Source organism: Halichoerus grypus, chromosome 13, assembly GCF_964656455.1.
Source record: "Halichoerus grypus chromosome 13, mHalGry1.hap1.1, whole genome shotgun sequence".
Taxonomy (NCBI): Eukaryota; Metazoa; Chordata; class Mammalia; order Carnivora; family Phocidae; genus Halichoerus; species Halichoerus grypus.
This window is the reverse complement of record NC_135724.1, coordinates 63,838,524-63,850,597: the sequence shown is the minus strand read 5'-3', so window position 1 is coordinate 63,850,597 and position 12,074 is coordinate 63,838,524. Positions and strand designations below refer to the sequence as shown.

At 44.9% G+C, this 12,074-nt stretch overlaps 1 protein-coding gene across 3 annotated transcripts in view; it reads left to right on the top strand.

Moving 5' to 3' along the window:
* Positions 1–640: 640 nt before the first annotated feature.
* The window catches only part of PIEZO2 (piezo type mechanosensitive ion channel component 2), a 492,797-nt gene continuing 481,363 nt past the window's right edge, over positions 641–12,074 (top strand). For all 3 annotated transcript variants that reach the window (XM_078060633.1, XM_078060632.1, XM_078060634.1), the window contains exon 1: positions 641–1,120. In XM_078060633.1, the coding sequence (XP_077916759.1) occupies positions 1,057–1,120 (64 nt within the window). In that variant the 5' untranslated portion in view covers positions 641–1,056. The remainder of the gene's footprint in view (positions 1,121–12,074) is intronic.

Below are 12,074 nucleotides of genomic sequence, written 5' to 3'. Positions count from 1 at the left end.
GGGGGCACGCCCGTCCCCGAGTGAGGCTTCGAAAGTTTCATTGAAGGTGGAGAAGTGGAGCCGGGGCTGCGCCGCCTGGGCGAGGCTGCACCGCGGCGGGCGGGGGGCGAGCTGGCATCCGGACGGCGTTTGGTTTTCATTTCATTTTATTTTTTTTTTTAAGTTGAGGCCGTGGAGGAGGGAATTGGAGCCGGACCCACTGGCTGTGTGCTTTCGTCTCGATTTCTGCCCACGCTCGCACGATTCCTCCTAGTGAGGGAGGGACTCGCAGCGCCACCCCCGGACCGATAGCTCGAGCCCCGCGCAGTCGGGGATGGTTCTGCGCGCCTGGCCGCTCCCACCCGGGTCTCTCCCGCACGAAGCTGGGGGGCGCAGAGGCTGAGCTGCGCCGCCGCTCGAGGAGCCGCCGCGGTGCGGCTCGGGACCTCGGGCAGCTCCGAGAGTCCGGGCAGAGGGCGGCGCGCCGCAGCCTGCGTGGGCAGGGGGCCGGCGCCCGGCAGCAAAGGCACGTTGGCTCTCACCTCCAGTGGGGGTTCCGGGAAGAAAACTCCCCTCCCGCCCCTGAGCGACGCCCCGGGAGCCGGGCTAAAGGACAACACGCCCTTCCTGCCCCCTTTCCTCGCCGCGCCGCCCCCCGGGACCCTCCCGGAGTGCCCCAGTCCACGACTCTGGCCCCGGCCACCCACTGAAGAGGCCGCCGCCACCGGGTTGGGGATTCCACACTTCATGGGCCGGCCGTGGGGGGGTCGGGCGCTTGGCGAGGGGGCTACCTAGAGCCTGGTTAGGGGCGGCCGAGCGCCCGGCGAGGCGCCGCGGAGAGACCGGCCAAGGGCGGCTGAGAGACCTGCAAGGGGCGAGCGAGAGCCCGGTGAGGGGTGGCCCACGGCCCGGGGAGCGCGCCCTCGGGGAGGACAGCGCGGCGGCCCTCTGCGAGGCGATGCCGGGTCGGCTGCGAGCCGCCCGCCGCCCGAGGCCCTAGGTGGACATGGACCTGGCGCCCCAGTCTTAGGGACCCTCGAAATTCGCCCCTCTGCTTGGACTCGCCGGACCGACGCGATGGCTTCGGAAGTGGTGTGCGGGCTCATCTTCAGGCTGCTGCTCCCCATCTGCCTGGCAGTAGGTAAGTGTGGTCCGCTCGCCGAGGTTACTTGGGGAGGCTAAAGGGGGCGCCTGGGGAGGGGGCCAGGCTTCCGAGTAAACCTAAGTTAAGGGCTCTAGTGCTCGGGAACTCGGTTGGGGAAGCCCGCGCCACTGTTCCTGTACCAGGGGAGTCAGACGCGTGCTGTCGCGAGTGCCGCAGCTGGGCACTCTCCCTTCCCGCGCTGGGGCGCACGACCGGGGTCTCTCAGAACCGCACAGGGTCTGGCGGCCAGGATTGGTATGTGCTCAAGACTCTTGTGCTGAACTTAGTTACACGTGGAATTTCTTTTCGTGGAGTATTGACTTGTGCACAAAGGATGCAAATCTTTCTGGAAGGCGGTTGCAGACTGCCTTCCCAGGTACAGTGCGGCGTCGAACCAGAGTCCCCTCCGCGCCCCTGTCCGCAGACGCACAGCACCTGGTGTATCCAGACGGTACCGAAGCCATTTCGCCCCCGCCCCGTATCCCAGCAACTGTGAGGGAAGAAGTGAAGGACTCTGGCCATTCTAAAAAGAAAAGAAGTTAGAAGGTACAGGGAAACAGTGCCCTCACGTTGCTTACTTTTCTTTTATTCCACAAAAGCCCCTACAACAAAAGCGCTGGATGCTGGGGCCCTAGAGGACCAAAGACGCAGTTCCGCCGTCCAGGCGTCCGCCCTTACAAATCTTTAAAGGGTTAGAGAGCCGGACTGCGACTCCCTGGGACCGGTGAGGGTTAAGGGAAGGCCAGAAGGGAGCCTCTTGGACTCCCAGTAAAGGATCTCACTATTTCTATAGGGCCGGCGGGGCTTTAAAAGCAACTGGGTCTCAGGTCTAAAGACTGGCATCCTGCCTGGATTGAGAGTTTCTGAGTTTCTCCTCTAATAGAAGGTGCCTGTTACACTGAATCCCACTTCTAGGAATGACTGACAGCGCCTTACTTTTCGCTTCCCCCACCAGAGCTAGAAAACAGAACACCTTTTACCAAGCAGCAGCTGCATTTACAAAGAAAGCGTGGCCTTCGCAGAAAAAGCCACCTTTCTGCAGTTTGCTAGAGGTTGAGGACTCAAGATCACACCTGTGCTGAGTGTTTTTATTTGCGCAGGTAATAGACAGGGGGGCTCTAGAGTGTTTCCTGAGGGTCTAATCCCAGCTACTTGGGAGGATTTTGTAGTCGAGTATTAAGGTGTCAGAAGCCTCCGCGGAAAACCAGAGAAGGCTTTCAGAGTGAAAATAGTCCCTGGCGAAGACACAAGGTCCTCGGCAGCTGGAGGGCTCGGGGCGCACGTGCTGGTCTTTCTCTGCCATTTGAGTTTCCAGGCAGGACCATTTTGCAGGCATCTTCATCCTTAACCGCGCATGGAGGTGAGCATCGCAGCGTCCACGGAGTTTACGTGGACGTCTCTCTCTGCCAGTTTGCTTAAGTTTCAAAACGGAAAAGGCTCTGGGAGAGCGCTGTGGGGAAAAGAGCGCCGGGATACTTCTGGTGCCTTACGTACATACGGTCTGGGGAATCGTCTGAGTATCTGAAGCACCTGGCACCGTGCCTGGCTCCTTTACTGTTTGCCCAGTGGAAGCCAAAGCCTGAGTTAACAAAGGGCTTTCAGTCTGAAGGCTGATTTGTGGTTGTCCGTGCCGACGGGGCAGGAGGCCTGGGGAGTGGCACGAGGGTCAGAAGGCACTCTCTTCCTCTCTCCGCACCTCACCATCCCCACTTCTTCCCCAACCCCAGCCTTTTTCCCCTCCCCGCCTCCTCTCCGGGTAGCAGCTCGCGGCGACTGTTGGAAGAACTGGGCAGGTGGTTACCTGCTTCCCGCTCAGTCCAGTCTGACCTGAGTGTTGTGACAGCAGGGATTACCCGCTGTTGGCCACCCACCTCGCCCTGAGCTTCGGCCCTTGCGGAAGCCAGCTCGGCCGCACGGGATGCTCCGCGGCTGCAGGGGCCCGGGCCATGTCATTCTGTCTAATCACTGGTGGTCTACACCGCAAAGTCCTATCAGTGGGACTGCTCTGAGCTCTGCCCTCCAGAGGGGCAGGGGCCCACCGCACTCCCAGCTCCCGCGCCCCAGGCTCGAAGCGCCAGCCGCGACTCCAGCCCTCCGCGGGGGCTCCCAGGGGTGCAGGGCGGAGCGGGGAGCGCTGCCCGCGGACTGGGTCCCGGCACCGCCTGGCCTCTGACTCCCGCCCTCTGACTTGTTCCTCAGCGCCCGGTGGGCCCAGCGCAGTGGCTTGCCCTCGGGATCTGACCTTCCTGGAATGATAACTGCTTCCAGGGACTCAAGCCGCTAGGCCCCCCCGCGCCCCTTGTCCTGCTCCATAGCTCCAGGAAAAGCCGGAGTCGGCCCAGGTGATCCTCGGCCGCCTTCCCTTTCCAGCTTACGCTTTTGGATTCCCACGCATCTTCTGGGCTAACAGAAGGAAGGCTAACCTGTATGTGGGTGGGTGGGGGTGCTGTGGAGGCCCCCAGCTCGGTCTGGAGCCTGTTGCTTCCCCCACCCTTGTGGAAAGCCGACCTAAGGGAAGGTGAAGCACAAGGACCTCGGACCTCAGACCTCCTCCCCTGCCTGAAAGAGAGCGAGAACTCCTGGGAAGGCCGGAGGGCTGATCCCCTGAGTACCCCCTCACTTGTTGGCTGCTGCTTAGGAAAGACAACCCACTTCCCAGCGACTAGATGCCTTCTAATCATTGTACTTGTAGGGACAAAAAGGGACTGGGTAGGTGTCGCCTGATTGGGCATTCAATTCTCAACAAGAAGTGGATATTTTCAAGGTTATTGGAGGGTTTTCAGGTCTGCCTACTCCCAGGGTGCTACTAAATCAAATATTCAGGTTTCCCTAATATCCTGGTCATGGAGAGTGCAATGATCTGTTTGCCATTAGAATCGATTTTTACATTTTAGCCATCTATTTTTATACCTGGGCAAGGCAACCTTCAAAGCCAGGCCTTTGTAGAAGCTTGTGTATTTAAAAACAAAACAAAACATTTCTCTAACATTGATGTTGAAATTTTTCTGCACAGGTATGCTCTAGCCATTTTGCCTAACGATAGATATTAAAATTAACTGCCATTTTGTTTAAACTGATGCTTAAGGTTTTTCTTTTTTCCTGTAGAAAAAAGTTTATGGAGAAGTGAGAAGTGAAATCAGGCCTCTTTTACGCAGGTGTTACGTGGTTCTTGAGCATTAAAAGCAAAATAGAAACCATAATATAATATATAATATAATATAATATAATATAATATAATATAATATAATATATATGTTGTTTACCATCCAAAATGAATATCCAGTGACAGATTTTCCTACATCAGTAGAAACTGAAAATTTTAAAGGTCTCCAGAATTATTTATGATTACTTGGGTAGCCATTCTGACTCTTTTCTTACAAATGATGCATGGGGGGAAAAAAAAAACACCAGACAAAAGCTTCCATAATATTATGAAATCTCTAATAATTATAATATCTGATCATTGTTGAGTACTTTAAAAATACTTTTACACTCATTTTTCTTTTAACGTGATTGTACTGTACCCATCTTTATGATTTGAGTCTATTCATGGGTCAGAACTGGATTTGTACATTTTAATTCACATGCACTTGACCCATTCATTCATTTTGCCTAGTGCTGCTTGGAGTTTCCTAATGTCTTGCCTAAAGAGCCAGTTTAACCATTTTCAGGGCAGGGGAGGGGAGCTGGCTTGGACAGAACAGATTGGTCCAGGAGGGGCAGAACCACGGTGGCATCACTACTTTATGCTTCCCTTAACTGCAGTGACCAGAGCTTAGGAGAGCACAGAGCAGAACAGGAGACCATAGAGCACACAAAAAGAATCAACCAACCAACTAGTGCTCTGAGAAAAAAAATCACACTTGGGTAATTGTGCAAAACCTGGAATAATTTCTAAAATTCCCTTTAGAGATATTGGATAAAAATTAGAGCAAAACCATGGAGTCGCTTTTGAAATATGTATGGGTGTGTCTATCTAAATATAATTTTTTCTCTAGGGCATAATATATTTCTCCCTATGTGGCATGTGTCATTTCGAAATCACACTTACATACACCCCAAGAATTATAGATGATGCCCTGCTATAGCTCTCAGAAGAAGGAGGTTTCAGCTGTTGAAGGATGCATTAACAGTGCTGAAAGTTACTTTCTTTTCTGTTACACCTTCTCAGTCTTATATAGGTAGATACTATTTATCATTTTCAGAAAGGAGAAAAGTAATAGTGGGAAGGATTAGAAATATGTAGTTTAATTCTAAAATAAAATAATTTTGTAAACACAGATGGACATGATCATTTTGTTGCATGAGTTGTGGAAGCTGGAGCTATGTGTCCAGCCTGTGGGTTTGGCAGTGGGCGTATTGCTTTACAGGGAATATATGCTTGTTCATAATCGACGATAAGCAGGCTGCTTTGGACCTCACCTTCGGGGGAAAAGAGGTTGTGACTTGGCAATTTCAAAGATCTCCTCCTGGCTCTGCCCTTTACTATGTGATCATAGAGTTGTTTTTGCTTGTTTCTCTTTTCTTTCTGTAAAAGGGAGTTATTAATGCCTCCTTCCTTGGGCAGGTGTGCGATAGTGTGCCCAGCCACACCTTGTATAATGCCTGACACTATGCAGGTGCTCAAAGTGGGAGGTATTATTATTGCATTTGTGTAGATGAGCAGAAGAGCAGGATGCTTGAAGAATGTCTTGGTAGAAATTAAGACTAACAGGTGGTGACATGGGTCATAAAGATACTGATATGAGTAGGTGGGATCCACATGAAAGCAACTCTGTACCTTCCTACAGCCAAATTACGCAATTGAAAGTGGGCGTGGGTGTGTTGTGGGAGAATTTTTTTTTTTTTTAAGATTTTATTTATTTGACAGGGAGAGAGATAGCAAGAGCAGGAACACAAGCAAGGGGAGTGGGAGAGGGAGAAGCAGGCTTCCCACCAAGCAGGGAGCCCGATGTGGGGCTCGATCCCAGGACCCTGGGATCATGACCCGAGCCAAAGGCAGACGCTTAACAACTGAGCCACCCAGGCGCCCTGTGGGAGAATTTTTAATTATCAGGATTTTTCACAGCAGTTTTGCTCAATATTCTACTGCACAATTGCATTCTTCTGGTTAAATAATAGGGTCTTCATAGACCTATGCTGACAGTGCTTACTTTTGACTTTCTGACACTAAACCACCAATTTCATGGTATTTATTGAATATGATTTTATTTATTTATCTGCTTTTACACAGGCATTTTCCTTTTAGTTCCTATGCTACTATAATTGTATATGAAGTCGTACAGTAACAGTATATAATATTATAACTTTTCCCATAAATATTCAGGAGAACTTAGAATAGTATAGGCACACCTGGATATTTAAGAGCAATTGATTGAGAACAATATGATGATACAACACATATAATGTAAAACATTAAATTTTGTAAGATTTGTAGATTTAAACAGTTGTTTCGAGGACGTGGAATCAGGTATACACAATAAAACAAGCATATCATTGAGTTGAGGCTAAACACAAAGCTGTATTGGAAAACATTTTTAAAGTATTTGGCTGTAAGTGATAAGCATATATGAGACTTATCACAGTCACCAGATCCTCCACTTGGCCTTTCAGACCCATCAGGACATGGCAGGATCAAGAAAGATACATACTCAGTATCTGTGGAGAGAGCACATCAGATATTTTTGACAATTTCATAACTGTGACCTATCCAGTAATCCTAATGGGCCTGGAGCATTTAGCTAAATCATTTTTGAAATTTAAGAGTAATAACATAAATTTTTACATCTTTTCTATTTATTGGTAGATTTTTAAAAAACTGTATATAATAACAATTAAAAATGCATTTCAAGTCTCTTGCAGAATATACATTTTTTGTTTGCCTTGTTTTATCATATCAGGATGGTAAAGTTTTCTGATTGCCACTTTTGAATTATCTTATTTGCTATACTTATAGGTATAATTCCACCTTCAACGAGGATATTATGGATGGACATATTTAAACTTTTTGGTATGTGAATTCCAAATTTTGGATACATTTTATAAAAAAGAATAGGTCTGCTATATCTATCTGTGTGGTTAGTTCCAGCTTTCTGTTGCAATTTCACCAGTCATCTGGGGGTGAAGGTGTTGCTGAGACTTTACTCTCTCTTTTTATTTTATTTTTATTTTCCAGTTTTATTGAGAAATAACTGACATACATCCCTGTGTAAATGAAAGGAACGCAGCATGATGGCTTGACTTACATATATTGTGATGTGATCACCACAGTAGGTTCAGCTAACATCTATCTTCTCATATAGATACCATAAAATGAACAGAAAGAAGAAAAGAATAAAGGTGATGAATTCTTGTGATGGGAACTCTAAAGATTTCTTCTCTTAACACCTTTGCTATATCTCACATGGCAGGGTTAGCTGTAGTCATCATGCTGTCCATTACATCCCTAGTACTTGAATATCTTATAACTGAAAGGTTGTATCTTTTGACCAACTTCCTCTAATTCCCCTCCCTCTCCCACCCCCTGCATTTTTTTTTTTAGATTACACATATAAGTGAAATTATACAGTATTTATTTTGTGTTTCTCTATCTGACTTATTTCAATTAGCATAGTGCCCTTGCAGTCCATCCATGTTGTTGCAAATGGTAGGATTTCCTAATTTTTTAATGGCAGAATAATATTCCATTGTGTGTGTATGTGTGTATATATGTATGTTTCTTTATACATTCGTCCATCGATAAGACACTTAGGTTGTTCCCATGTCTTTGCTATTGTAAATAGAGCTGCTATGAAAATGGGGGTGCAGATATTTTTCTGAGTTAGTGTTTTCATTATCATTGGATATATTCCCAGAAGTGGAATTGCTGGATAATATAGTAGTTCTATTTTTAATTTTTTTGAGGATCCTTCATACTATTTTCCATGGTGGCTACACCATTTTACAATCCCACCAACAGTCACAAGGGTTCTCTTTTCTTCACATCCATGCCAGCATTTGTTATCTCGTCTTTTTGATGACAGCTATTCTAATGGGTGTGAGATGCTATCTCACTGTAGTTTTAAATTGTATTTCCCTGATGATAAGTGATGTTGAGCATCTTTTCATGTACCTGTTGGCCTTTTGTGTATCTTCTTTGGAAAAATGTCTATCCAGGTTCTTTGCCCATTTTTTAATTGGGTTATTTGGTTTTTTAGCTATTGAGTTGTAGGAGTTCTTTATATAGTTTGGATATTAACCCCTTATTAGATATGAGGTTTGCAATATTTGCAATATTTTCCCCATAGGTTGTCATTTCACTTTGATGTTTTTCCGTGCAAAAACTTTTTAGTTTGATGTAGTCCCACTTGTTTATTTTTGGTTTTGTTCCTTATGCTTTAGGTGTCACATCCAAAAATTCATTACCAAGTCTCATGTCAAGGAGCTTTGTTCTTAGGTTTTCTTCTAGAAATTTCATGGCTTCAGGTCTTGTCTTTTAGTCTTCAGTCATTTTGAGTTAATTTCTATGAATGGTATAAGATATGGGTTCAATTTCATTCTTTCACATATCCAGTTTTTCCAGGACCATTTATTAAAGAGACTGTCTTTTCTCCATTGAGAATTCTTGGCTCCCTTATCAAATATTAATTGACTATATATGTTTGGGTTTATATCTGGTCACTCAATTCTGTTCTGTTTGTCTGCTTGACTATTTTTATGCCAATACTGTACTGTTTTTATGACTATAGCTTTATTGTATAACTTGAAATCAAGAAGCGTGATGCCTCCTGCTTTGTTCTTTCTCAAGATTTCTTTGGCTATTCAGGATCTGTGGTTTCATATAAACTTTAGGAGTGTTTTATCTACTTCTGTAAACAATGCTATTGGAATCTTGATAAGGATTGCATTGAATCTATAGATGGCTCTTGGTGGTATTGACATTTTAACAATATTAATTCTTCCAATCCGTGAACATGGGATATCATTCCATTTATTTGTGTCACCTTCAATTTCTTTCATCAATATCTCGTCATTTTCAGCATAGATATCTTTCATCTTCTTAGTATTTTATTGTTAAATTTCTTCCTATTTTATTGGTTTTGATGCTATTGGAAATTTATTTATTTTTTGAAAATTTCATTGTTAGTGCATTAACTACTCTCTTGAGGAGTTATTTATTCTATTACCCAAATTCAGATGGATTCTTCTTTAAGTATTTTTTCCAACTCTGAGCTCTCTACCTCACTCCCCTCCTCCTCCCTTTAGACTTGGTTTGGTCAACACCAAGCTTTTTATCTTTCTCCTGCAGCCAGCTCTTGTGAGCTCAGTGCAAGATTTCCCTCCTCTCTTTGACCTGCACATTTACAATGATACTGTTGGTGCCATTGACCCTCAGGTGCAAGGGCTTTGCAAATCAAGTATCTTGTTCATAGATGTTCCTCTGTTTGTCTTTGCTCTTTCATCTCAGTCAACAGAGGGTTGTCTTGGTTTCATATCCTGCATGTCCTGTAGTGTTAGAGAACCTCAAACCTCCATCTTGGCCTCTTGGCCTCTTTCCATCCTTCCCATGTGCTGAGCCAGGTGTGACTTGCCCTGCACAAAGCTCTCCAGAATTGATTCTACAGAACATGGAGCTTTTGTCAGCATCAGTTACATTCCAGCTTCACCCCAGTCAAATCAGACAAACCACTGTTGTCATTCTACATTCCATACAGTGCTTGGTTATCAGCCCAGGATGTTTGTATTCCTCTCCTGGGAGCAAGTAGATTCTTTTCTCCAGTCAACAGATGACCCTTTTAGCCAGTTTCACTCAAAGACAATTCTATTCTTTGCAAGTCTTTTTTAAAATACAGGTTTCTCAGGCTAATGAGGCTTAGATAAGATAAACTTTATATTTCTCACATGATAGTCAAGATGTAGGTGATTCAAAGCTGGTACGTTAACTATAATCTATGATGTTACCTGGGTAAGCCACCTTTGCTACCTTGCAGGTGTTGCAGTCATCCCTGTGGTTGAAGGTAATCTGTTCCCATGTTTACATCAAGCTGAAGGATGGAGGAAGTAAACACAGAAGGGACACTTCTTCCTCACCCTCTAAGGACACAACCTGGAAGTTGCATGAATCGCTTCTGTTCACATCCCATTAGCTTAAGTTTAATAATATTATTTACCAACCTAACTGCAAGGAAATCTGGGAAATATCTTTAGTTTGGTGTAATGGGCTCAGCTAACAATGGGGAATATGGTTCACTGTTACAGTGATATAGAAAGAAATTAGGCATTGCTATTAGTCAAAGGCTAGTTTGAGGACCTGCTCATCAAGAGCAGCATAGTTTCAATGGGCAGATGATTTGGAATTCCAATCAACTTCCAAAGAAGCTTTGGAATGAGACCTGTTGGAAGTTGAGTACTGTCTGTCTGGACCCCCACGGCCCCTCTCCCCGTTCTCCCATCATATATGCTGGAAGGCACCATTGTTTATTGTTACCTTTGGAACAATGTGACATCTGTGACATCTTTTCCCCTTCTTTAATTCTCCTTCCGAGGCAGAATTTAGTGTTCCCTCTGTGTTCACCTGACACTTGGTTCATATTATCACAGAATTTTGTACTTAGTTGTATGATTGTTCTCTTCCATGTATCTGCAAGTTCAGGGACCCTCTGTAATCCTTCTTGATCTCCTTACCACTCACTTATTGCCTAACACATAGTAGGTATTTTAAAATATATATGTATTTTGAATTAGATGTTTTTTTGGCTGCAGAGTTGTGTCCAGTCATTACACTTCAGCTGTCTAGCGAGGGCTACAATATCCAGTGAATACTGAAGAAATATTTGCTAATTGATTAATTAAGGAATTCATGGGCTAAACATTTTCTCTTGAATATCTCAGAAGTGGGAAAATTCAGTTAGGTCTAGCATATTCTAGCCATTGGGTTTTCTGTCTTTGAATATAAAATTCACAACCATCTAATTTACATGCCCTCTGACTTTCAAAATGTGAATTTGATCAACATGGGGATGAATAAATTTTACTTGCTTTGCAGTGACCAGAGAAGGAGAAATGCATTTGACAATGGTAAAGATTGCCTGGAACATCATCCTTGGAGTGCATATGATTTTTTAAAATGTTTTCAGCTCTCCTGGAACCGCACAAATTGATCTGTTTTCTGTTGTGGTCAAATCCGCTCGGTTAGCAGTTTTGGCCATAGGTGCAGGAAGGAGGAAGAGTGTAGAACCTTAACAAGCTGATGATTTTGAACCAGAGCTCCATAGAAATGAATTATAGATCTGTGCAGCATTGAGTGGTTCCTGCCCCTGCCGTTTCTTTTCTCCTTCTGCATTCCCCAGACTGTACCTGCTTGCTAGCAGCATTCCGCTTTGGCATTGCCACAGGAGGATGTGTCCCTGCTGGAGAATCTATACTGCGAGTATTTTGGAAAGGGCTCTGGTCTGAAAGTCTAAGCAATAAGTCTCAACCCTATTCATAATGAGCTATGTGACTTTGCCAAGTCACAGAAACTCTCTATTCCTCAATTATATCATCTAGAATATGAGGTGCTCAAGCCTGAGAAATATTTTCATGATCCTCACAGTAATATTTCTGCACATAATTTTTTTTCTTCAATATTAGAAAATATGGCTGTAAAGCATTGCTTCTTAATCAACACACCAGAATTTTTACATCTAAATTGTTCTGGGCCCTTAATAGCCATCATACGTAAATCATTTCACGCTTTACCTCAAAGAAATGTTAGGAAAGGAAAGGAAAATAATTTTGTATCATGTTAGGTATTTGAGGGTTTTTTCATAACAGTTGGTATGGAGGAGAGTTTAGGTTTTTGTGATCCTGACATTTCAGTGAGTCTCCATCCCTTGCTCCCAACACAGAATCACACACACACATCGTCATCGGGGATGATAATAAAGAACAACAAAATGTGTGGTCAAATCTGGTTTAGAATTGGCTGTGT